At 45.8% G+C, this 27,089-nt stretch overlaps 1 protein-coding gene across 3 annotated transcripts in view; it reads right to left on the reverse strand.

The window, feature by feature from the left end:
* Positions 1–1,536: 1,536 nt before the first annotated feature.
* Positions 1,537–27,089, reverse strand: part of THADA (THADA armadillo repeat containing) — a 325,833-nt gene continuing 300,280 nt past the window's right edge. For all 3 annotated transcript variants that reach the window (XM_042932129.1, XM_042932128.1, XM_042932131.1), the window contains 2 exons: positions 9,468–9,637; positions 1,537–3,037 (listed from right to left, as the gene is read on the reverse strand). In XM_042932129.1, coding sequence (XP_042788063.1) covers positions 2,645–3,037; positions 9,468–9,637 — 563 coding nt within the window. In that variant the 3' untranslated portion in view covers positions 1,537–2,644. The remainder of the gene's footprint in view (positions 3,038–9,467; positions 9,638–27,089) is intronic.

Consider the following 27,089-nt stretch of genomic DNA (forward strand, 5'->3'; position numbering starts at 1 on the left):
GGCGCTGCCCTTTCCAAGTCATGTGGTCTCAAGCAAATCACATAATCCCTTTGGTACTTGGGTTTCCTTGTAAAACTAAGATAATTCCTGCTTTACTCATCTCTCACCCTTGTCAAGGTGCAAATGCATTATCTGTTAAGGTGTGTAAAAGATGTACAGGTATAAATCCATATCATTTATTAAAATAAATTGACAAAGCATAAAAATGGAGACAGCCGGGTCTCTGGACTGTGGCCAGATGGGTAGAGGTCCACAGGATCATGCACGCAGACCTGAGGGGCACCAAATCTTGGACCGTCTAGCTTGGAGCCAAGAGCAATGACCCCGAAGGGGGGATTGCTTCAATCTGGGTGATTGCACCACCCAGCCTGCACTGGCCCCCAGGCAGCTGTGGCTGACACAGCCCAGAGCACTCAAGAACCCCAAAGCACTCAAGAACCCCAACTGTTCTGTTTTGTTCTTTGTTGAAATGACCCCAAACATGGAGTCTGAGGTTAGCCCTGATAGTAGTATTCTAAGATTCCCCTGGGAATGCATCAGGCAAGTGTGTAACAGCCATTTCACTGCTATTGTAGGTCAGTATTAAGATTTCAGATATAAAACCAGTAGAAACTTCTGTCTCTCCTGTCCTCCCAGGCTGGCCACAGCCAGCCATCATCAAAATCTGGGGTAATTCCCAGTCCGCAGCCATGAGAACACCCACTTTGCAGGCTTGGTAGAAGGATCCTGGAGATAACATGTACATATGCTATGGTACATGTTTTGGTAAAGAGCACCTGCTGGTATAAGGTGCTTTTATTATTATGTATCTGCTTTTATTTCATTTTAAATGGAGAGAAAAGGAACGCTGGCCGTTTCCAATGAGTTGGGCTTTACTGGGGCCAGTTTCATAGTTATTGAACCATGGTCATCACTGCATTATGCCAACAATTTCCTGACTTCTGACCCAGTCAGTCTTTCTCAGAACAAAAAGAAATGTTAGACTGGCAACTTTCCATCAAGTGTGGGCCACACAGGATCCTAATTAATTCAGGATCACAAAAAAACACATTTTGAGCCGAATAGTCCAAAACTACCTAGGGAATTTCCTGTTCTCTTTAGGACAAAACTTTGGATTCTAAGTTTACTCCTTTCCTTGCCTTTTCCTACAGAGCTATTTTTCTGTACTTCCAGTATGGCTGTGTTTTTAGTGTTAGGTGGTTTTTTTAAAGAGAAACACATTTGAAATACGAGCTTTTCTGCAGTAGGAAATGATATCAAACTTTCTCTCTTTTAAACTGCCCCTTCAGGGGGCGCCTGGGTGGCGCAGTCGGTTAAGTGTCCGACTTCAGCCAGGTCACGATCTCGCGGTCCGTGAGTTCGAGCCCCGCGTCGGGCTCTGGGCTGATGGCTCGGAGCCTGGAGCCTGTTTCCGATTCTGTGTCTCCCTCTCTCTCTGCCCCTCCCCCGTTCATGCTCTGTCTCTCTCTGTCCCAAAAATAAATAAAAAACGTTGAAAAAAAAAATAAAAAAAAAAAATAAAAAAAAAAATAAACTGCCCCTTCAGACCGTCAAACGTCAATAACATAGTTCCAAGTGATTGCTCACCTGGGAAGTATTTAAAAATATTTACAGTCCCTAAAAGTATCATTCTGATAACCAGGAAGAAAAATGAATATGGATGAGACTCTGACCAATCCAAGCTATGAATTTCAAGATAGCTGTCTGTGGATAACACTCTTTCTGAAATGAGAAGGAAAAAATGGCAAGCCAATGAAGCAAAAATGTATGCAAGAGCGACACCTGCTGGGTGTCTGAGGCAGAGGGCTGGGTTGGGTTTGGAAAAGGCAGAAAAACCTTAAGGTTGCTAGGTTCAAACACTGAAATGGATAATTGTGTTTTCTGACATCTTAAATGAGAATCTTTTATTGCCACCAAGAAAATGACAGTAAACAGCGTAGGAATAAAACAAGTCATTTATTCTGGCTTTTCTTTCCCTGGATTTCCTTCTCACAGCCAAGGGTCTGTGCTTTCACTGGGTGGCAAAATCGAAGTTTCCTGGCATTGCCAGAAACACTTTTGGTGGGTAGGAGCTCTTTTAATAAATCAGACGTCATGTGCAGGTCGCTGCAGGACTTGAACATGTAGATGGTAAAAACAAAACCATCTCTATGAAGTAGATCTATAATTTTCCCAGGATCCAACATTTGGAACATACTTCTGCTGTAGCTAAAATGGAATAAAATTTAGAGTTCTGACCCAGTGGGCTGTTTGCCAACTAATCCAGCTCTTCTATTCAGTGGGAAAGAGGAGAGAAAGTCACGAGCTAAAACCTAGTTCTGTACAGTCAATTCACAGAAAATGTGGGCTGACTATGCCTGGACGTTAGAGGCTGTGGGGGAAGAAAAAGGCGAATTCAGGTCCGCAGGTGGCCTGCACCTGGGAACAGAGTAAATATTCAACGTGGTAGCCGCACTTCCTACAGTAGCTGCAATAAACCAGGCTCCCCTGAATGAGTGAGCTGAAGAAAAATTCCTTTGTAGGAAGGGACAGAAGACTAGACTCATGAAGGGGAGAAAATATTTGAATTTATGTTCAACACGTTTCCTGCAGATTTAGTGGGGGAATAATCCGCACCCCCCCCACCCCCAAAAGTCTTCTTTCTTCAACAAGCTGCTTCTGTTCTTGCAAGAGTGAACGGATTCGTTTCTGCAACAGAGTCCGAAGCACTGAGAACAAGGGTGTCTTCCCTTTCCTTTCCTTCCAGAAAGGCCAGCAGCCTCAGGCAAGCCAAAGTCCTTTCTTCCTGAATGCGCAGTCTTGTGAATTCCACCGTCTTCAAAAACTCAGCAGTTGGTGGCAGTTCTCTGAAGAGCTGGGAAAGGAGGTGGCACTGCTCTGATGCTGTCCTGTGAAGATGACGGAGGCTTTCAGGGCTGAGGGGACACCAGCTGGACTTGGAGAGGAGATGGGAGAGGTGCTTGTAGAGGTACTTCACGAAGGTCAGGGTCTCGGCCCAAAAGTTGATTTCTGCTTTTTCAAACAGGTAGTCTTCCACCTAGATTGAATGACAAAGCCCAAAGTCAACATTACAGGGGATGTCGACAGGCTCCAATCCAGACCAGAGTCTGGCCAGACTCAGAGGAGGTATGTCCCCTCCCCCTCCTGAGGGAAGGCCCACTCTTGCCTGTCAGCACCCACATATACATGCCACTCGCAGCTGAGAAGGTCACTTTCTATTTTCATTTCGCTGTACTTCTCCACCAGGGAGGAATTTTCTTCCCCAGACTTAACATGACCTTTGATAAAGATGTGTTTGTGGTTTCAAGTCAAGATATTTTGGGGGCCTGCTGTTGAAAAGGGAACCTCGACATGGGAGTGGGCCCTAGAACCAAAGGTGCCTCTAGAAATTGGAGAGAGGGGGAGGAGGAGAAATCTCAGCAGAAGAAACAGCAAAGGATTACCAAATATGAGGCACTACTCTGAATATGGAACCAAATTTCTATAAGGCTGGGGACTTTCAAGGTTATTTTCTTACAGACACTTAATCTTGTCTCCACATTTCCCATAAACAGGCTGCTTTTTGAGCTCTTGGCCTGTTGGGTATGTCAAGAGGGCCAGCTGAGTCAGACACTGGTGGACGGATACAAATTTCAGTTGACAAGATGCTTTTGCTGCTTCTCTTGGTCCTCAGTTTCCCTATCTGTTGACTCACCTGGAGGAGGCTAATAGTTTTCTCTAAGCACCAAATACCCGGAAGGGCCCTGACTCTCTGCAAATGTTTCACCTTCAGACCTAACCGTGGGGAGCCCTTAGCTATTCCAGTGCTGACTAATAAACATTCTCCATAATTAAACACTCAACTTCCAAGGGGCCTCTTCCTTTCTTTTTTTCCCCCTTCTATTGAGGTATAACTGACATAGAAAATTACACTAGTCTCAGGTGTACAACATAATGACATTTGTATACATGGTGAGATGATCACCACAGTAAGTCTAGTTACCATCTGTCACCCTACAGAGTTAATATCTTACTGATTATGTTCTACATGCTATACAGGAATCCCCATGACTTATTTATCTTATAATTGGGAGTCTGTACTTTTTTTTGTTTAATGCTTGTTTATTTTGGGAGAGATACCATGCATGCGTGCGCAGGGAGGATGGGCAGAGAGAGAGAAGAAGAGACAGAATCGCAAGCAGGTTCCATGCTGTCAGTGTGGAGCCCGACATGGGGCTCAATCCCACGAATTATGAGATCGTGATCTGAGGCGAAATCAAGGGTTGAATGCTTAACCAACTGAACCACCCAGGCACCCCAATATTTTCTTTGTTAATTTATTTTTAAATGTTTATTAATTTTTGAGAGAGAGAGAAAGAGTGCAAGTGGGGAGGGGCAGAAAGAGAAGAGGACAGAGGATCCAAAGTGGGCTCTAAGCTGACAGCAGAGAGCCCTATGCAGGGCTCGAACTCACAAAACATGAGACCGTGACCCAAGTGGAAGTCGGACGCTCAACCGACTGAGCCACCTAGGCAGCCCTATTTTTTAAGAGTAGGGTCATCGTGGGTCTCAAACTCTCAACTCCAAGACCAAGAGTTGCACGCTCTACCATTTGAGCCAGCCAGGTGCCCATGTTTTCATTTTCTCTGCATAGATACTCAGCAGTGGAATTGCTAAATCACGTGGTAGTTCTATTTTTAATTTTATGAGGAACCTCCATACATTTTCTTAGTGGCTCACCAATTTACATTCCCACAAACAGGGTATGAGAGTTCTCTTTTTTCCACATCGTCGCCAACACTAACTTCTTGTCTTTAGATAACAGCCATTCTGACAGGTGTGAAGTGGTATCTCACTGTAGTTTTGATTTGCAATCCCCTGATGATAGTGATGTTGAATATCTTTTCAGGTATCTGTTGCCCACCTGTATGTCTCTTTTGGAAAAATGTCTAGATCCTCTGCCCATTTTTTTAATCAGAGTTTTCAGATTTTTAAAAGTCAGCATAGAGCCAGTGTGGGGCCCACACCCATGACCCTGAGATCAAGACCTGAGCTGAGGTCAAGAGTCAGATGCTTAACTGACTGAGCCACCCAAGTGCCCCTTAATCAGATTTGTTGTTATTATTGAGTTGTATGAGTTCTTTATTATTATTTTTTGGATATTAACTCCTTATTGGATGTATCATTTGCAAATATCTTCTCCCATTCAGTAAGTTCTGTTAACATTTTGTTGATGGTTTCCTTTGTTGTGCAGAAGCTTTTTAGTTTGATGCAGTCCTACTTGTTTGTATTTGCTTTTGTTTCTCTTGCCTTTAGAGTCAGTCCCAAAAATATCACTAAAACTGATGTCAAGGAGTTTACCACCTGTGTTTTCTTCTAGAAGTTTATAATTTCGGGTCTTTTTATTTTTTATTATTTTTTTTAATGTTTATTTATTTTTGAAGGAGAGAGAGACAGAGTGTGAGTGGGGGAGGGGCAGAGAGAGAGGGAGACACAGAATCTGAATCAGGCTGCAGGCTCCTAGCTGTCAGCACAGAGCCCGACGCGGGACTCGAACCCACAAACCGCGAGATCATGACCTGAGCCGAAGTTGCACGCTCAACTGACTGAGCCACCCAGGTGCCCCATATAGTTTCAGGTCTTATATTCAAGTCTCTAATCCACTTTGAGTTAATTTTTGTGTATGGAGTAAGAAAGTGGTCCAGTTTCATTCTACTGCAGGTAGCTGTCCAGTTCTCCCAACACCTTTTATTGAAGAGATTATCCAGTCCTCATTGTATATTCTTGCCTCCTTTGTCAAAAAATACACATACATGGGTTTATTTCTGGGCTTTCCATTCTGTTCCACTGATCTATGTGTCTCTTTTTGTGCCAATGCCATTCTGTTTTGGTTACTATAGTTTTGTAGTATAGTTTGAAATCAAAGCACATAATATCTCTGGCTTTGTTCTTCTTTCTCAAGATTGCTTTGGCTATTTGGGGTCTTTGGTGGTTCCCTATAAATTTTAAAATATATGTTCAAGTTCTGTGAAAAATACCATTGGAATTTTGATAGGGTTTCCATTGAATCTGTAGACTGCTTTGGGCAGATGGATATTTTTACAATATTAATTCTTCCAATCCAAGAGCATGGAATATCTTTCCATTTATTTGTGTCTTCTTTAATTTCTTTCATCACTATCTTACAGTTTTTAGTCTTACAGTGTATAGGTCTTTTATTTCCTTGGTTAAATTTATTCCCAGGGAAATATAAATTATTCCTATGTATTTTATTCTTTTTTATGCAAGTGTAAATGGGATTTTCTTGATATTTCTTTCTGGTAGTTTGTTATTAGCATATAGAAATGCAACATATTTTTGTATTTTGTATCCTGCAACTTTACCAAATTCACATGTATTTGTTCTAAAAGGGTTTTTTTTTTTTTTTTTTTTTGGTGGAGTCTTTAGGATTTTCTATATATAGTGTCATGTCATCTGCAAATAGTGACAGTTTTACTTCTTCCTTTCCAATCTATATGCCTTTTATTTCTTTTTCTTGCATAATTGCTGTGGCTAGCATTTCCAAGACTATGTTGCATAACAGTGGTGAGAGTGGGTATCTTTGTCTTGTTTCTGATCTTAAAGTGTTCAGCTTTTTTCCACTGACCATTAGCTATTTATCATATGTGGCTTTCATTATGTTAAGATATGTGCCCTCTGTATCCACTTCATTATTATTATTTTCTACCATAAATGGATATTGAATTTTGTCAAATGCTTTTCTGCATCTATTGAGATGATCATAATTGTTATATTTCATTTTGTTAATACTGTGGTATCACATTGACTAATTTGTGGATGTTGAACCACACTTGCATCCCTGGAATAAAGCCCACTTGATTATGGTATATGATCCTTTCAATGTATTGTTGAACTCAGTTTGCTAATATTTTGTTGAATATTTTTACATCTATGTTCATCAGGGATATTGGCCTGTAATTTTCTTTCACTCATTCTTTCTTTCTTTTTTGTGGTGTCCTTATCTGGTTTTGGTATCAGGGTAATGCTGGCCTTGTAAAATGAGTTTGGAAGCGTTCCGTCCTCTTCAGTTTTTTGGAAGAGTTTGAAAGGCTAGGTATTAAAGCTTTGAATGTTTGGTAAAATTTACCAGTGAAGCCGTCTGGTCTTGGACTTTTGTTTCTTGGGAGGTTTTTAACTGCTGATTCAATCTCTTTACTAGTAATTGGTCTATTCAGATTTTCTACTTCTTCATGATTCAGTTTTGGAAGATTGCAAGTTTTTAAGAACTTATCCATTCTTTTTCAGTTGTCCAGTTTGTTGGCAGAGTAGTCTCTTACGATCCTTTGTATTTCTGTGGTATCAGTTGTAACTTCTTCTCTTTCATTTCTGATTTTATTTATTTGAACCCTCTCTTTTTCTTCGTGAGTCAGCTAAAGATTTTTCTACTTTATCTTTTGAAAGAACCAGCTTTTAGTTTCATTGATGTTTTCCATTGTCTTTTTAGTCTCTACTTAATTTTTTTCCACTCTGATCTTTATTATTTCCTTTCTCCTCCTAATTTTGGTTTTGTTTGTTCTTCTTTTTCTGGTTCCTCGAGGTATAAAGTTAGGTTGTTTATTTGAGATTTTTTTTGTTTCTTGATAATAGGTATTTATCACTTGAACTTCCCTCTTAGAACCACTTTTTCTGCATCCCACAGATTTTGGTATGTCCTATTTCTGTTTTCATTTGTTTCTAGGTGTTTTAATTTCTCCTTTGATTTCTTCTATGACCCAATAGTTGTTAGTAACATGTTTTTAATTGCCACGTATCTGTAGTTTTTCCAGTTTTCTTCTTCTTTTTTTAAAGTTTATTTACTTATTTTTGAGAGAGAGAGTGAGAGAGTGTGCATGCGAGCAAGGGAGGGGCACAGAGAGAGAGGGAGAGAGAGAATCCCAAGCTAGCTCCACACTCAGTGCAGAGCCCGACATGGGGCTCTTTCTCATGAATGGTGAAATCATGATCTGAGCCGAAATTAAGAGTGAGACAGGATGCTTAACCAACTGAGCCACCCAGGCTCCTCTATGACTAATACATTGAATTCTTTATCAGGTAGATGACTTATCTCCATATCATTAAGGTCTTTTTCTGAGGTTTTGTCTTATTCTTCCATTTGGAACATATTTCTCTGTTTCTTCATTTTGCTTGACTCTGTCTTTGCTTCTATGTATTAGGCAAAGCAGCGACCTTTCTCAGTCTTGAAGGAGTGGTCTTATGCTGATGAAACTTCTCACTGAACCTTGCCCTAGTTCTTGGTTGTCTCTTCAACCTTTCTGATTGTCTAAACCACCTGATTTATTCTTAATATTCCCCTGTTGCTGACAAAATGCCAAGACCTGTTCCAAGGGGAGGAATATCATTCAGTACCTATTTTCAGGCTGATTGGAAGCCAGATCCTTTGGTGGCAGCTTTTAAAGTCAACAAATATTGGGGCACCTGGGTGGCTCAGTTGGTTAAGTGTCTGACTTTGGCTCAGGTCATGATCTCATGGTTGGTGGGTTCGAGCCCCACATCAGGCTCTGTGCTGAACGCTCAGAGCTTGGAGTCTGCTTCAGATTCTGTGTCTCCCTCTCTCTGTCCCTCCCCTGCTCATGCTCTGTCTCTATCTCTCAAAAATAAATCAAAATGTTAAAAGAAAATAAAATAAAGTATGCAAATATATACAGTCCTGTGCGGTGGCAACTGTAATCCCTGCTGGCCTCCAGACCAGGAGATCTAGAGGTGTCCCCTGGGCAACCGTTGTAAAAACTGGGGCTCCAAGCTCCTTTCTGGGAGGTCTCATGGAGCTGTAGCAAGGCCAAGGGGGAATGCAAGGGTGTCACCTCCTGCTTATATTCCCTGGGAGCACCTCCTTAGTCTCTAGATGCGTGGGAAACCTGGAGCCTGTCCCTTCGGCTAAAGCTCCAGGCTAAGTAAACAGCCCTTTTTCCCATGAAGACTCGGGTTGCATTTCAGTCTGCTGTCTGTGCACTGCCCTGGCGTGGTGGACTGCCAAGAACTGTCTTTCCAACTGTTACCTTCCTGTGGAGCTCAGGAATGCCAGTCCCGTCGGCCACCGGGGTCAGGCGATCAAGGGGTGTCCTGGGTGTGGAGCAGATATGGGTACTGGCTTTAGTTAGACAGCTGGAGAGTGCGGGAGCACACTCACTGGCTTCGGAAACCAAGGAGTCTCTTTCAAAGTCCTCTCCCCTGGTGATCTGAAGACTTACCATTGGAACCCAAAAGGCCAGCATGAGAGCTGCCCCAGCATCTCCAGGGCCCCCAGCGGATCTAGCAGGCTGCCATGTCATTCAGACAGTTTCCTAAGCCATAACTGATCCGTACCTAAGCATCCAGAAGCACACGTTCAGCAGGCACCTGATGCCCAAGTAAGCCTAATGTGCTGCATTCAGCGGGTTTGACACTCTGACCATCCCCCCCCACCAACTGCCCTGAGACCCTAGGATTACCTGATGTGTGCTTTCTACATGGACCACGAAGTCCTCCCCCTCTCCCAACAGCCATCCCAGCAAGACTGGGAGTCCGGGGGCCAGCTTGTCCCACTGCTGGAGCAGGTCACACAGCACAGCCAGGGCCAGAGTCAGTGCAATTGAGGCATCCACCTGGCAGAAGGCAAATTCTGTGGAAGCAAGAGAGAAGCAAACGATGAATGTGCTGCTCAGGGCCACCCCACGGAGGCTCTGAAGGACTCTAAACACGAAGGGCCTCGTGTTAATCACTACCACCAGCCTATGGGGAGGATGGTGGGATAGGCTCCTTGCAGATTACCAACCCATTTCTGAGTCCTGCTGTCTAGACAGCTAGAGTGAGCCACAGGCCCGAACCCCACCATTTCCATGCCCCCTACCCCAGTGCGGTCAGTAGCATGTCCGCCTGCAGGATTAGACATTTACCTCCTGTCAGCCCCTCCAGTGTAACTGGGAGGAAATCAGGAAAGCTCCCCACCCAGTGTCTCCTCTGCAGGCCTGCCACAGCGCCTGGATTCTGTTGGTTTGCCTGTCCCTCTGAAAGCAAATCTTGCTGACCACATAACACATAAATCTCTTAACATTTTAGAGCGGGGCATCAGCAAACGTTTTCTTTTTTTCTTTTTAGCTTTTTTTTTTTTTTTTTTTTTTTTTTTGAGACAGAGAGAGACAGAGCATGAGCAGGGGAGGGGCAGAGAGAGGGGGAGACACAGAATCCGAAGCAGGCTCCAGGCTCTGAGCTGTCAGCACAGAGCCCGACGTGGGGCTCAAACCCACAAACTGTGAGATCATGACTTGAGCTGAAGTCGGACGCTTAACCGAATGAGCCACCCAGGCTCCCCAACAAACCTTTTCTTAAAAGGCCAGATAATAAATATTTCAGACATTGGGGGTCTTCAGGTCTCTGTCACAACTACTCAACTCTGCTGGAAGCAGCCATGGACAATATGTAAACTTTTAATGTTCCAGTAAAATTTGAATGTCATGTGGTTTTCACATGTCATAAAATATTCTTCTTTTGGTTTTTTTCCCCCAAACATTTAAAAACATAAAAACCATTTGTAGTTTACGAGCTGTACAACAAAAGGTGGTGAGCCTGATTTGGCTCACATTTTGCTGCCCTCTTTGAATTCATTTTCAGACACTCATCTTCCTAGTTGGCCGGGAAAGGGCGCTGAAAGAGTAGATTAGGGTGCAGAAAGAGGAAGCAGGTGCCTTGGGGGAACCATTGCTTACTTCATCATTTTGCCTTAGACAGTCCTAAATATGGATTTGAAGGGAGGCTCTGGGTTGTTGGCACTTCCGCTAACGACCCCAGCCCTCCCGCCCCCAACCTGGAGGAGGTCTGAAACATGGGATTGAAATCCCACCACAAAATGAACCTCTTTGGATCCATCCATGCACCAGTGCTGGTCTTCCGAGGACCCGCTTCTGTTGAGGCCTCACCTTTTCCCAAATCCACATTTCCAACTCCAGCACATAGACCTGGCCCTGACCACTGGCTCCCAAAGAGACATGCTCAGCACACGGGGAGAAGCCTCCAAGTCTGGACTGAAAGCTTTGAGTTCTCAGGGTACTGAACCAGACATAGCAGGATGGGCCCCCAAGGGCCTATTATGTGCCAGGCCCTAACCAAGTACCTTCTGTCCATTCCTTCAACATCCTATCGGTTGGATATTGCCATCCCTACTTCACAGGTGAGGGATCCTGGGCTCAGAATGACCCACTTTTGTATAGTCACAGAGCTGTAAGTGGCTATGAAGAATAGGAATGGGCAAAATGTTTCATGGTGCCTGTGGAACACAGATTTGGAAACAGCACCAACATTCTAGACATGCAAGTCTTCACAGTGAGATAAGCAGGGTTGGTGACCCTGCAGCGGGGCCAGTACTACCTGGAACACACCCAGAAGAGCCTACACTCATGGAAGCAGCTAAAAGACTGATGTCACCATCCCAAATCAATCCCCTGGGACAACTGCTCCTTAGTGCCCCTGCTCCCTAGGCTGCTGCCTGTGCAGCCTGGAACCAGGATTTAACTTGGGCAACAGAAAAAGAGGAGGGGGATGGGAGGGAAGTGGGGAGCAAAGGTGCATTTTGGCTGTAGGTCTGGGCCTTGTGTTGGTCTAACCTTTACCTACAATACAATCTCTATTTTTTATTTTTATTATTAAAAAAATTTTTTTAATGTTTATTTATTTTTGAGAAAGAGAGACAGAGTGTGAGCTGGGGAGGGGCAGAGAGAGAGGGAGACACAGAATCCGAAAAAAGCTCCAGGCTCTGAGCTTCAGCACAGAGCCCGATGCGGGGCTCGAACCCACGAACCGCGAGATCATGATCTGAGCTGAAATGGGACGCTTAACCGACTGAGCCGTCCAGGCGTCCCTACAATATCTGTTTTTATCTCTACCTGACCCCTCTGTGTAGTATCTGTATGGGGAGACGGTACAATTAATTGGCATCCTTCAAACCTCAAAGAACTGAAAATACGCACGAAGACCGGCATGGGATTAAACATAGAGCAGAGGTTCAGAACATTCCAGTGTGTGGCCCTGGAGATCATGAAATCTTTTCCTTTACTGCCGCTTGATTTAATAACACAGGGACTGCCACAAAGCAAGCATTCACTAGATGGTTAACTAGGGTTACCGTTGATAATAATGAATACTGGCCTATCAGATCCTTACCGCTCCCACCACTAGGAGGGAGGCATCCTTATTTAACAAATGAGGAAGTTATGCTCATGGAAGCGGGGTAACGGATCCGAGTTTGCACAGTTAGCTGTGGTGGCAGTGAGCTAAGTGGGCCTCAGTGCAGAAGCTGTCCCTACCCCACAGGGAGGCGATGGAGAAACACCCCCGGCACCCCACGGAGATGAAGTCAGACTTGGCTTTATCACTCTGATTCACAAAGAAAAGCTCCCAGCTGGGGGCCATATTTCAAAAGACAATCAAAGCAGCAGGTATTGTGCAGCAGGTGGGCTTATGTGAAACCTTTCACAAAAATCTACCTTCTGATTTACGGCCTGCTCCCCTTTCGGTCTCCTCAAGGCAAGGACTGGAAATGCCACAGTCCACCAGCAAAATCTGTGCCTGCAGCTCAGCAACACTCCAGTTGGCTTCATAAAGAACACACGAGAGTGACCAGAGATGCCGCCAGGAAGGCCAGACTGCTGCACCTGCCCTACCCAACAGGACAGATATCCCCCATCCTGCACCATTTCGTCATGAATCGTGCTGAGGAAGTGGCAGGAGAGTGGCAGGCATGACAGAGGTATAAAGGAGTGCTGGTGCGATGTGGCTAGAGGTGAATCCAGAGAGAATTATAACCGCCCAAATACTGACTCTGCAAGATGAAGAAGGAAGGGAGAAAAAGCTGGGTGGGGGCAGGAGGAGAATTGGTTGGATTTAAATCTCTTTGAGGGGCCAGATGCATCCACCAAGTTTCCTCTTTTATTACCTTGCCCTGGACTAGGACACCTCAGCCAGAACAACCCAGATCTCTACTGGCCAAATGCCTTGTGAAGAGAGGCAGGAGAGTGGGGAGAGGAACTTTTTAGCTGACCATGCAGGCCAGCCAGGCTTAGAGCCTGCTTGGGCTTCTCTCTCTCTCTCTCTCTCTCTCTCTCTCTCTCTCTCTCTCTCTCTTTGGCCCTCCCCAGCTTGTGTGTGTGTGTGTGTGTGTGTGTGTGTGCGCGTGTGTGCGTGTGCATGCACGTGCCCCCCCAAATAAATAGACATTAAAAACCTGAAATAATAAAATACAAATAACCCAATGAAAACACATACAAAGGATCTGAATAGACATTTCTCCAGAGAAGACACACAAATGACCAATAAGTTACGGGAAGAGATGCTTAACATCGTCGACCATCAGAAAAATGCAAATCAAAACCATGGTGAGATACCACTTCACAACCACTTGGAGAACTATAATAAAAAAGACAGATAATAAGTAATAAGTTTTGGTGAGGCTATGGAGAAGATGGAACTCTCAGACATTGCTGGTGGGGATGTAAAATGGTGCAGCCACTTTGGAAAACAGTCTCAAAGTTTTGCTCACTCCTAGGCATATACCTAAGAGAGATAAAACACATATGTCCACACAACGACTTGTACATGAATGTTCCTAATAGTCAATACACAGAAGCAGTCAAAATGTCCATCAACCAATGAATGGATAAATAAAATGTGGTATATCCATACAATGGAAGATTATTCAGCCTTAAAAAGGAATGAAGTAGTGACGCATGCTACAACACGGAGGAACTTTGAAAACACGCTAAGTGAAAGAAGCCAGACACAAAAGCCTGTGTATTATATAATTCCACTTATGTGAAATATCCAGAACAGGCAAATCATAGAGACAAAAGGTGGATTGGTGGTTGCCAGAAGTTGGAGACTAGGGAGATTGAGGAATGATTGTGATAGAAATAATGTTTCTTTTTTGGGCTGATGAAAGTGTTCTGGAATTTAATAGTGGTGATGGTTGCACAGTCTTGTGAATATACTAAAATGTGTACACCTGTGCAGTTATTTAAAAACATTTTTTTAAGTTTCTTTATTTTGAGAGAGACAGAGACGGTGCAACAGGGGAGGGGCAGAGAGAGAGGGAGAGAGACAGAATCCCAAGCAGGCTCCATGCTGTCAGCACAGAGCCTGATGCGGGGTTTGAACCCACAAAATCACAAGATCATGACCTGAGTCGAAACCAAGAGTCAGATGCTTAACTGACTGAGCCACCCAGGCACCCCTGTACACTTTAATTTGGCAAATTTTGTGGGATGTGAATTATTTTGGGCCAGGGGGCATGGGCAGTGTGGTAGGCCAAAAATTGGCTTCCCAAAAGATATTCATGTCCAGTCCCTGGAACCCATGAATGTTACCTTACTTGGAAAAAGGGTCTTTGCAAATGTGATTAAGTTAATGGTGTTGAGATGAAGGAAATAATCTTTGATGATCTGGGTGGACCCTAAATGCCATCACAAATGTCCTAACAAGAGAGAGCAGAAAGACAGCAGACACACAGAGGAGGTGGTGATGTGAAGCTAGAAGACTGGAGTGATGCAGCCAAGGTATGCTGACAGCCTCCGGAAGCTGGAAGAGGCAAGGAATTCCCTAGAGCAAGATTCTTCCCCAGAGCCTCCAGTGTGGCCCTGTCGACACCTTAATGTTGGACTTCTGGCCTTGTGAAACCAGAAACTGCTGTTGTTTTAGGTCACCAAGTTTATGGTAATTTGTTACAATAGCCCCCGGAAACTGCTACAGGGAGAATGAAGGGGGACTGCTAAGGGCACGGGTTTCTTTTGGAGTGATGAAAATGGCTGAACTCGACTGTGGTGATGGCTGCACAACTCCATGAATATGCTAAAACCGGTGCATGGTACCCTCTCTGCAGTTGACTCATGTGGCACGTGTATGGCGTATCTCAGTGAAATTGTTGTCTTAAAAAATCTGTGTGCACAGTTGGTCCCAACTGCTGAGCACAGTGCATGCCTTGAAAGAGCTCACAGAATATTTGAGCCTGGACAAATACTTCAAGCCCTCATGCTTGCCTGTAGGGCCCGGGCCTCGGGCGCTAGAGGACTCTGCAGAGGTGAGTGGTTGCTCAGCGGGTGGGGAGGGCACCTGAGAAGGCTTCCTGGAGCAGCTGGCCCTTCACCAGACAGTCAGGGCGTAGGTGCTGAGGGTGTGCTATGTGGCCAGCACCGTGCTGAGCACTGTGGGAAAAGCAAGGCAAGTAGCTGACAAGTCCTGTCCTCAAGAAGGTAGTGGTCTGAGAGGGAAGGGAAGGCTTAAACTCAAGCAACAATGAGACATCAGGTGCTCAATGGACTGGTCTGGACCTCATGAGCTGCAGGAATCAGAGGAGGGAAGAAGTCAGTGTGGGAGAAGTATTCATTGGCTCCCAATGGCTACACAGCTAAGGCTAGCGTGAAATAAGCCTCTTCAAATGGCTGAGGTGTACCGATACACATTCATGTCTGTGGTAGGCCTACACAAGGGGGATAAGCATTCAGTCATTTGGAAGTGAGTTGGAAACCCAACGAATCAGCATTTAGAACTAGTTAATCCTTGCCTTCCACCCTTGTGAATGGGTAACTTGGTTGTAGGGGAGGGGAGCAAACACAGGACTTCAGGGCTGCTGCAGTGGGGACTTCCTCTTGTTACTGCCCCAGCCGCATCAGGGCTCTCCTGCCAAGGCAGGCACCTGGCTAACGGGAGACCTTACTTGCTGACGCTCTTGAGGTGAGCATGGGGAGCCCCACAGCCCCGCCGCCCATCTTGTTTCCCACCTCTGTGACGAGGCCCATCTCGGGGCTAGCAGCTAAAGACACAGGCTTCACACAGTGGACTGGATCCACATTAAGTCCCAGGCTTCGAGGACTTCTTCAACTGTACTGATTAAAATGAAAATGCCAACATTGACTTGTTCCAGACGCCAACCTTGAAAACTGCTTCAGACCATGGATTAGACAGTCTGATTCTAAACTGTCATGGGGAAGATGCCCTCTAGACTAAGGCCACTGGTCAGGTCTCCTTCCTGAGAGAGCCCAAGTCAGCACAGTAAATGCTGAGTAAATGGAGATGGGTTGGATGTTCCCTGCCCCTAGCTCTGGAGAACCCAGTTTTGGGCATTTGTCAAACGCCCTCAACCTTGCCATTCAACCATCTCTCTGTCCATCCACCCACCCATTCACCCATCAATTCAAGCTTCTCTCTGCCCATAGTACTTAATGTCACCTGCTGTGTGGGGGGCACTGTGAGAAACACAAGGAAAACCCCAGTCCCTTCTCTCAGAGACAGAAGAGTTTAGTCAGAGGTGAGCGGACACATACGAAGGGTCATGAAACAGTCTAAGATGGCATATCATGATGGGATTGACGATATCATTAGTAGCAGGAATGAAAGACTAGAAAAGGGGAAAAAAAGGTGGAGAGTGGGAGGAGGGAGCTTCATGGAGGGGAAACTTGGGCAGGCCAAGCGTAAGGGGCCATGCACGGCTGGGACGAAAGGGAGGAGCAGGGAGATTAGGCCTACCCCTGAGGAGGGGTGTCTGCCAGGGGAGGTGGAGGTGAAGCCGGAGGGCCAGACAGGCTGGAGCAGATGCCGGGAGGCAAAGGCAGTGTTTGAGTGAGGGAGTATTACTGTGCCTTCTTTTTTCTGAGCGAAAATATTTTAAGGTTGCATGAGGCTGTTTCCAGACCACTTCATTATTTTTGGTCTTCTCCATATACTTCTTTACTTCCCCTCAGCAGAGCAAGAGCCTGGATTTTAATTAGTCATGAGAAACAAGTGTGGAACTGAAGCTTGGTTCAACTGCTGACTCTGCCATTCAGTTCTTCCTGAGGCTGCCAGAGCCCCTCTGTCCCTTGCCTCTCCTGACCCTTGGCCCTAGAGCCCATGGCTCTCTGCTCTTCAGGGCCAGCAGAGCCAGCACTCAGAGGTGGTTTCCTGGCGTGGCAGTCAGTGACAGGACTTCATGGCTATACCAAAGGTCATTTTCTCAGCCTTTACCACCAAACAGAGCTCCCCAGTGACCCTTACCCGAGACAAATGGCCCAGAGGAAGGTCCGTGTCCTAAGGAAAGAAAATGGGTGACATCTCCAGTTCTGAAGAACACAGCAGGAAGTCTGGGTGGGGGAACATGGGTATTTGTGATATTAGCCTCTGTTCTTTATCTGAATATTTAAAAAATTTCATCAAAGAAGAACCAAATGTGCTGGTTAGTGCTCTCAAGGGAAGCCCCAGCCCCAGCCCCAGCATGCACTGGGGCAAGTGCAAGGAGCGCATACAGCACAGACTACTGCGCACACACTCACTGTTCCAAGTCTGTGTGCCTAGGCTACAGCCAGCCCTTCCCTTACACTCCCAACCTGGCCATGCTATTAAGTCTGGAGGGGAACTCTTCCTCCTACTTCTTTTTCTGCTTTTTTTTTTGTTGTTGTTCATTTATTTTCGAGAGAGAGAGAGACACGGAGTGTGAGTGGGGGAGGGGCAGAGAGAGAGGGAGACACAGAATCCGAAGCAGGTTACAGGCTCTGAGCTGTCAGCACAGAGCCTGATGAGACGCTCGAACCCATGAACTGTGAGATCATGACCTGAGCTGGTGGGACGCTTAACTGACTGAGCCACCCAAGCACCCGTTTTTGGATTTTGGTTTTTGTTTGTTTGTTTGTTTAAGCCCTGAGAGCTATTGTTTAGAAGACAGTACACAAGGAGGCAGAACCCAACCAAACAGAGCTCAAGGGTTCTAACGCCCCAAAGGGCCCCTCAGAAGCTTCTAGACAGGGGTGCAAATAAACCGTTTGGTGTCCACACAAGTCTGGTATGGCTTATATGGTTTTTTAAAAGTCAGGAGATTTCTCATAAAAAATCTGAGTTGCTAGCATCATTTGAAAATCCAGAAAATTAGAACCTGGTGTCCTAGGCCTGCACTTTAATGTGGTAATAGAGGCCTGGAGCACAGCAATGGCTCTGCTCTACAGGAGGCATCAGTGCATCCAGTCTGGGACGACCCTGCTGCCTCCCACCTCACTCCTGTAGGCATGTGAGTTTCTGACTCCTACACCTGAGTACTGAGGAAGGCAGCTAGCCCAGATCCAGCCCCTCATCTTCATAGACCAAGACCATCTACCAAAGCTGTCTGCTCACCAGTCTGCCCCTGAGGCTCTCTGGGCCTTCCCCCCTCCCTTCAACTCTCATGGCTTCGGTTTCCTCATCATCCCCCGTCTAATAGATCTGCTTTCTCATCCTGACTTAGCCAGACCTACTCGTCCCTTGGGACCTGACTCAGGTCCTGTGGTCTGGATTTTTCTAGCCCTCTGTGACCTTTCTCTGCTCATATCTGCACAGCACTCAGTATGCTGACAGATGGTGAAAGAGGGCATTCTGTAGCTGAGCCCCATGTCTTTGCTTTTCCCACGATCATCCATAAAGCAGCACTGGGCACACAGCAGATACCATCCACTTGGCACTTGGTTAGAGTCATGTACTAAGCAATTTACTTAGGACTTGTGTTTCCCCGGGAAATCTCCAACACTGCAAGGCTCAGGCACATATAGACAGAATTACTGTTGTCATTCTACATTTGAGGTTATTGAGCGTTAAGGAAGTCACTCATTCAAGATCACACAGGTTCGCGGTAGGGCCAGATACAAACCCAGGCTTGTCTGACTCCAGAGCTTATATTCTTGACCATTTTGCTAAGCCAACTATAAATGTTGAATGAACACATGGAGGGATGAGTAGACTGATTAATTTCATATAATCATATTTTTGCTCCCACCATCCATTCTTTGTCTTTCAGCCTCCCGCTCAGTGCCCCAGGAGGCTGACTTTATGGACTGTACTACCCACCTGGCTTCTGGCAGGATTTATACCATGGGGAGGGAACACAGAATTTGGAGGGGAGAAAGAGAGAGAAGTCGGGTTTTTCTTTCCCACACTCTCCCCTGTGAGTCGCCAAGGTTCTGGCATGGCTGCACCCCTCCCAGTTTAGCTCTTCTTGGGTTCAGGAACCCCCATTCCGTCTGCTTTCAGGGTGGTGGGGGCAGTAATACTAGTCTCTGGGTGCCTCAACATCACTTGCTGCTTCCCTCCACCTAGTGGTTCTCAACCACAAGCAGAGACGATATTGCCCTGTAGGGGACATCCGTCAATGTCTGACACATTTTTGGTTGTCAAGTCAGAGGAGGTGGTGGCTGGAGGCCAGGGATGCTGCTAGCTACCCTGTGATGCACATGATACCTCCTGCCTCCCCCAAATGTCAGTAGTACTGAGGTTGAGAAGCCCTGCCTTAGCTCTGCCCACAACCCTGCACAACTGTAAATAGTCCCTTTGATGAAGTCTCTCCACGTAAACAGTCTGGTAGGTGGATGGATGGAACTTTCCAATGTTCATCAGGAAAACAGGGGCCTGGGTCTCTATTTGGGGCACATGAGAAGGAGCTCATCTCCTCTCATTTCCCCTGCCCCCCCTGCAAGGCAATCCCTAGCTCCCCCCACTCCTCATCAGCTCTCTGGGCAGAAAGGTGGTAACAGGTGAAAAGTAGCCACTTGAGATGAATAGCTTATTACAGAGCCCTTTCTGTCTGGAGGTGGAAACATTTTCCAAGTCTGAAGGGAAAGGATAAAAACACCACTGGAAATTCTAAAAATAGTTGGGGGGGGAACCTTTCAAATATTAGTAATTTGCTTTTTCTTAATTTTCTAGCCATTTTCATACAGAACAAATGGCCTGGGTTCCCCCAAAGTTCCTGCAGACCTAGCTCCCAAAGGCTGACACCCCCACAGACGCAGTCATAACCCTGGTGCAAACATTTTCCTGGTTGACCCATCATGAAACCAAATCCTTGGTTTTCATTTGAAAGAAAAGATACATATTTTTAAAAACCTGTATTTTTAAAGTTAAAAAAGCTATAATTTAAAAAATGGGGGCCCACCTCAAATCACAAGGTAAATATATATATATTTTCCCCTAATTTTAAAAATGGATCCAGCCAACATGAATAAAAACAAACAAGCATTTCATATGAATTACAAGTGTGCATTTCTTCCTTAGGAGGGCCATACTTCACTGAAAAGGGTTTGATAAATTAAATTACAGCTGGTTAATAGTACACTCAGCTCAAAGCTTATAAAAATGCTTACAATTGTTCACTTCCAACCACACCAAAGAATGAGGAGTGGATTGAAACGAACGTCACTCTCAGGCAACAATGCCTGTGACAAAAGCTGGGTTCTCCTGGGGGCATTCAGTCTGGGGAGAAGGGGAGCACCATCCCCCCGTCTAAACCTTTCAGGGTACCCAGTTATACCCAATTTTGTGCGCAGCTCACTGTCCTGTTTCTTGCGGCTACCTCCTAAGTCAGTGGGAAAGAGTAAGGTGCATGTGAGCTTTGTCCATGGCCGCTCCAGAGCAGGCTAATGAAGGCCTATCCCTGGAGCCCTGGTGTGTGACAGGGTCACAGGGCGAGGAGTGAGTTAGGTCCATCCCAGAGATGCTCTGGACAACAGCATCCGGCCCATGCTTGATGCCCTTGCGCAAGGTGCGACCCTTGCCAGCAGCACTTCCCCTGTGCTCTGCCTGTTCCTCGGTGATTTTACTCTGCTGGGCCTCCCAAAGTGTTCAATCACCTCCGCCTCTTCGTGAAAGGTAAGCACCTTGCACTTAGGTCACTCATCCCAAAGCACTCCTGGAAGCGCAATCTGAGTCCTTCTCCCCATCTCCCTGACACTGCTGGATGAGCCAGTGAGGAGGTCGAGTACAATGAGGATGCCTACAGAATGAGACGCTGTCCTGGGGAGGGAGGTGGCACTGGGCAACTTGAGCTCTCCTTCTGCAATTAGCCTCCTCTTCCTCTGGGCAGAGTTCAAGGGCTCTGAAGACACATTCCATATTCCTAAGGGACCAGCCTGGATCCTACTATTTCTCTTCTCCCTTTCCTTGAAGTCATTCCAGTTTTCTTTAGTTTATTTCACGACTGGAACTTGTTAAAGGAAATTTCTTCTCAGCCTGAGCTCTGAACACTGACTAGCTCCTTCTGAGTTCTTCCTAAGCTTCTCTGACCCTCAGAGCCACTCTCCACCCACCATATTGCCTATCTTGGTCCCCTACTCCCTATCTTCAACCCTTTCAGCTTATTCAAATAGGGCTTGAGGTGGGAGAGAAAAAGAAACCAAATGGCTGATTTATTTCAGAAAAGCTGTCATGAGCACAAGGCGCTGTGCCAGCCAGAGGCCAGAGCTCCCCAGAACACATGTCCAATCTAGGCATGGGGCATGCAGTACCGAGCACAAGATGGGGGTCTGCCCAGCTCCCCCAACACACCCGTGGGCTATGGAAGGTAATGGCTACAGATGGTTCTGAAGTGTAACTGAAGACTAGAAATTTGAACTCAGAAAAATTCAGGAAGATAATTTTTGTCTCTTGAGGGCATTACCACTACCATCTCCCAGCCTTATTCAGAATCCAGAAAGGTCTCTCACTCTCAGGCTTTTACAGCTCTAAACAGAACAAAAACAGTCATTGGTAATATAGCATGTTCATCAAGGTATAAATGATTCCTAAAGTCACAAAGTGATTTTAAGATTCATAAACAGTGCTCAAAATGTTAAGCACTGGTGATTTCAAAGTTTCTGGAAATATTAATTTATTTTTGATGTTTATTTTTGAGAGAGAGAGACAGAGAGACCATGAGCAGGGGAGGGGCAGAGAGAGAGGGAGACACAGAATCTGAAGCAGGCTCCAGGCTCTGAGCTGTCATCACAGAGCCCAATGCAGGGCTCAAACTCACAAGCCTTTGAGCTGTGAGATCATGACCTGAGCCGAAGTTGGCCACTTAACTGACTGAACCCTCAAGGTTTCTGGAAATTTTAGATCTTGAAACTAAGTTCACTCCCAGACCCCTGTGGCCAGGACTCCCCACCAGCCTCCCTTGAATTACTGCCCACCTCTAGAGGCATCGGAAAGCACCTGTTGCCATGGCCCTGGGATGATGGAAGCGGGGTGGCTGAGGCTGGAGAAGGCTGGGGTGAGGGAAGGGAGGGGAGAGACCACAGAAAAACCTCTCTTCAAGAACAAGCCAAGGAAGAGATAACAATTCAGAGAATACGGGGCAGTGAGTTACTTGTGTTTTTAGCCAACTAAAAAAAGGAGAACAGATCAAACTGTTGCAGGTTGGATTTAAACTAGCTGCTAGGGAGGTGCCTGGGTGGCTCGGTTGAGGATCTGACTTTTGATCTCAGCTCAGGTCTGGATCTCAGGGTTGTGAGTTCAAGCCCCACATTGGGCTCCATGCTGGGCTTGGAGTCTACTTAAAAAAATAATTAAAAGCTGCTAGGAAGGGTGGCTGGGTGCTCTGAGGCTTCAGAGCCCATTGCCCAGAAGGGTCCACTATTTCTTTCCTTTCAGAACCAGTCTTTGATGGGAAGGGTGGGAGGGAGGATTAGAAGGAAGAGGAATTCTGGGAAGAAGCAGATTGGTTTTGACCTTGAGGATGTTTTGATCTTGCCATGAATGTTACTGCTAAAAATAATCAACACTCAACTAAGCCAACAATGGTTAAATAGCACACGATAAATTCCACAACAACTGACCAAAGAAATCATTTTGTTAGTAACACTGAAAACTGCAAATAATAGCAATAGCAATGACAATGGGGAAAATGCAAGTTGATGGAAACACACATTAGAAAATATAGAACTGATGAGATTTAAACCCGGGTGTGGTAAAACTCTTACTGACTAAAATTTGACCAAAAAAAAAAAAAAAAATCAAGTCTTTATTGTTAAATTTACACTTAAATTTAACAGAGCTGACACTTAAGAAAATAAGGGAGAACATCAGAAATGGTTTAACGGCTCCATGTAGAAAACTGATCAAGGAATGAAACTAACTTGATGGGAGTTACACCAGAAAAGAATTTCTTGATGAAAATTAACCAATGTTGGCATAATTCAGATGAAAAAATGCATATTTAGCTAGAATTTCTGACTGTAGTCCTCCATCAAGAAGGAGTGGTCTGGCATGCGTCTACAACCTGTCCCTGAACTCACCTCTCACCTCTTAACCCGATGGGAATCTCCGGCAGTGTGTGCGGTGCTCTGGAGCCCCGGGGCCTTCTGAAGCCCTCTCCTCTGCGTGCAGGTAGTGGACCTGACGACGGCAGTCAGTCTCCCATCCTCACTGCCTCTCCTAGGACCACCCTCAACCATCGTGTTTTAAGAGCATTGGTAACCTTCTGACCAGCCCCCTTGCTTCCAGTTTTGTCTTCCTCTCCTCCAAGCCATCCTCTTCCACCCTGTAGTCAAGACGATCCCTCTAAAGCCTCCTTTTATAAAAGCCCTCAGAGGCTCCACAAGGCCTGAGTTTCCCAATTCCTCAGCCTGAAGGACTCTTTCTGCCTGGATCCCCTGCCCCATCGTTAGAGGGACAAATGAGTCTATAGCTTTCCTATATCACTCCTCCATCATCAGTAGAGCGGCCATAACAGCTTTGGGGGTTTTAGGTTTACACATTCCTTCATTCTGGACAACTGAGTTCCTTTCTCGATAAATTCTTCCCCTGCTTGGGGCGCCTGGGTGGCGCAATCGGTTAAGCGTCCGACTTCAGCCAGGTCACGATCTCGCGGTCCGTGAGTTCGAGCCCCGCGTCAGGCTCTGGGCTGATGGCTCGGAGCCTGGAGCCTGTTTCCGATTCTGTGTCTCCCTCTCTCTCTGCCCCTCCCCCGTTCATGCTCTGTCTCTCTCTGTCCCAAAAATATATTAAAAAAAAAAAAAAAAAAAAAAACAACGTTGAAAAAAAGAAATTCTTCCCCTGCCTTGGTCCAGTCTTCTTGTGGCCCCAGATCCCTTTAGCATCCTATCTCTTCCCAGATTGTCTTTCTTCTGATTTCCAGCATCTCTTTGGTGACCTTACTCACTTCCAGAGAGATCCTGGCTTCTCAGCCTTACTCTTTCACTTTCTTTCCAGATCTAGCAGGATGAGGTCAATGTGTCTTGGGGGCTGGGGCTGGGGTGGTAGATGCCTACTATTCCTTGACAGAACAGACCCAGGAGAATGCCCATCAAGAAGGGACTTCCAGGGGCTCCTGGCTAGCTTAGTCGGTGGAGCATGTGACTCTTGGTCTTAGGGTTGTGAGTTCAAGCCCCACGTTGAACATAAAGCTTACTTAAAAAAAAAAAAAAAAAAAAAGAAGGGACCTCCAGTTCCTCACAAAGTTAAACACAGAATTACTATATTATGCAGCAATTCCACTCCTAGGTATATACCCAGAAGAACTGAAACCACGTACTCAAATAAAAACTTTATATCTATGTTCATAGCGGCATTCCTCACGGTAGCCAAAAGGTGGAAACAACTCAAATGTCCATCAATGGGTGACTAGATGCACAAATGTGGGACATCCATGCAAGAGACTAGCACTCAGGCATAAAAAAAAATGAAGTACTGATATATGCTACAATATGGATGAACCCTTAAACATGAAATACCCAGAACAGGAAGAGTCAGAGACAGGAAGCAGACTGGTGGTTGCCAGGGGCTGGGAGGAAAGGGGAGGACAGGGAGTGATTGCTTAAGGGACATGGGCGTTTTTGGGAGGCGAGGGAGCATGATGAAAATGCTCTGGGACTAGATAGTGGTGATGGCTGCACAATATTATGAATGTACGAAATCCCACTGCATTTACACTTTAAGATGGTTAATTTTATGTTAGGTGTTTCACCTCTATAAAAAAGAAAAATACAAAAAATAAAGGAGCTCCTTGGGGATGCAGCCAGAGAATGTGCCAAAAACAGAGGATGGCAGGTGATTCAGTTCTGTGCCTCTATGAGTTTAAGAAAAGGGGGTGGGTAAGAAAGACCCTCTTCAATGAGTCGTGCTCCCCAGGACACACTTCCCCAAGACTAAACCTGAGCAGGGGTGTGAGGGGTGGATAAAGGTACACATGGGGGTTAAACGAGGCGCACATGGGACTAGCCCTCCCTCCTGCTGCTGGGCTGGGATCATACAAGGATGAGAGGTTTAAGACTTGTGAGGACTGGAGAAAGGTGGCAAGCCTAGGAGGGTGGTCTGAATAGCTGCTGATGAGGGAACCCGTGCTTTCCTGCACGCTTGGTAATAAAGCAAGACATGTTATGTCTAAAAGCACCTGCAAGGTAAAGCTCATATGTAAGTGGATCTCGTGAAATAGAGTTTTATTCAGAGAGCAGAGATCGGATCACAAAGCTGCAAGGAGAAATCTCTTTACCCGAATTACACAGACCCACTTGTCTGGTTTCCATTTCATTGCCTGAGTCTGTTTTATAGTTGTGCTTTTTCACGAGAGCTTTTAAGGGAGGCTATTCCCTGACGTCATGAAAAAAAAATGTCCGAATACAATCACATTACTGAGCAGTGCTTTTGGAAAAGAACACAGTCACGAAGCTCGCTGGTGTCCTGTTTCTCTCCCTTTAAACCCATCCATCTGCTCTCTGAAAGCAAAAGCTGCAATCCCAGCTCTCCCGGTCCCTCTATCCACCATTGTGCCCAGTGGCACCAACCCTGGAAACGCACACGTCACAGTGTGCTCCCCGAGCAGAAGGGGTGGGTGGGCCGGCAGGGGGGGTGTCCGGTTGGGGCATGCCTGGCACCAGCACCCAGTCCTGAGCCAGCGTGTCTAATGCTGCATATCCTACAATCAAGGTGAGGGAACAGAGCCCCCATCTACTGGCTTTTCCAGGAATCTACTCAAACCTCCTTCCCACTTCCTCCCTTACGCGAAAGCCTTCTTCAGACTTGCCCCAGGCTTGGGAATGAGTTTTCTTAAAAGCTATTATGAAAAACATCTCTTCTCAATCAAAATCTGTTCTACCATGAACAACTACTCCACTTTTTTCAACCTTGGCCCGTTTCTTCCTCCTCCTGGAAGAATACTCCTCACTTTCCAGTAGAAGCTGTTTCTTCTTTCCCTCAGTCTCTGACTCAGACAGATGAGCCCCTCCTTCTGCCACTTGTAGACAGCCCTCGCTCCTTCTCTCTCAACAATGTGTCTTCCCTTGAAGCCCATTATAGCCGCATCCCCGTTTTTGTTAACTTCAGCTAGAGACCTGGCCTGTCTCAGTGACGCGGAGTCATTGCCAGCCCACTGGTGACTTCCACACCTGTAAAGATGTCTCTGCCAGTATTCGGGTGCACCATTCTGCAACCTCCTCGATTCCAATGCTTTCCACCTCCAATTTCCCTCTGCTCACAACAGGCCTGACAGCATCTGAGTGCTTGTTATTCCTTAGAATGGTTTCAATCTCAAGACCTCAAGTTCTAAGTCTTTTCATCACTTTTAAATGAACATCACCATCACCAACATTCAGTGAGCACTTACTACGTGTGAGCACTGTCATAAGTACCTCATATGTATTAATTACAACGAACTTCTGAAGGTTTTATGAGCCTCATTTTATAAACAAGGTAAGCGGAGAAACAGGTTAGGATATGGGATTTAAACCACGTATCACACACCACGTGGCCTTTCTAATATCCCCAACACAACTGTTTAACCTTCTATTTCTTCCACTGAGACAACCCCCTCACACATCTCTGACCACATCTTGGACTGTCTCCTCTCTGAGGCTGTCACTTGCCTTTCTTTATATATTCTGGGCTCCCTTGGTCTGCGATGCTCTTCTAGCCCCCAACCCCCACGTCAAGTTGACCTTCGGCCAGTCTCAACGGTGCTCCATAACCATCTCTGCTCAAACCAGGTCACTACTCTACTCTGCGCCAATTCTAGCCGAAGAGACGCGGGACACTGATTAGGCTCTCCATAATTCAAGCTATTTAATCTCAGCTGGCCTCCCACGGGCCCCTGGCAATTCTTTCATTCATTTTTTTTAATGTTTTTTTTTTTTTTTTTTTTTTTTTTTTAGAGAGAGAGAGAGAGAGAAATAGAGACAGGGAGGGGCAGAGAGAGAGAATTCCAAGCAGGCTCTGCACTGTTAGTGTGGAGTCCTATGTGGGACTCGAACTCATGAACCATGAGATCATGACCTGAGCTGAAATCGAGTCGGATGCTTAACCACCTGAACCACCCAGATGCCCCTCATTCATTTGACTCCTAACTGAAC

The sequence above is a fragment of the Panthera leo genome, chromosome A3, assembly GCF_018350215.1.
Source record: "Panthera leo isolate Ple1 chromosome A3, P.leo_Ple1_pat1.1, whole genome shotgun sequence".
Classification (NCBI taxonomy): Eukaryota; Metazoa; Chordata; class Mammalia; order Carnivora; family Felidae; genus Panthera; species Panthera leo.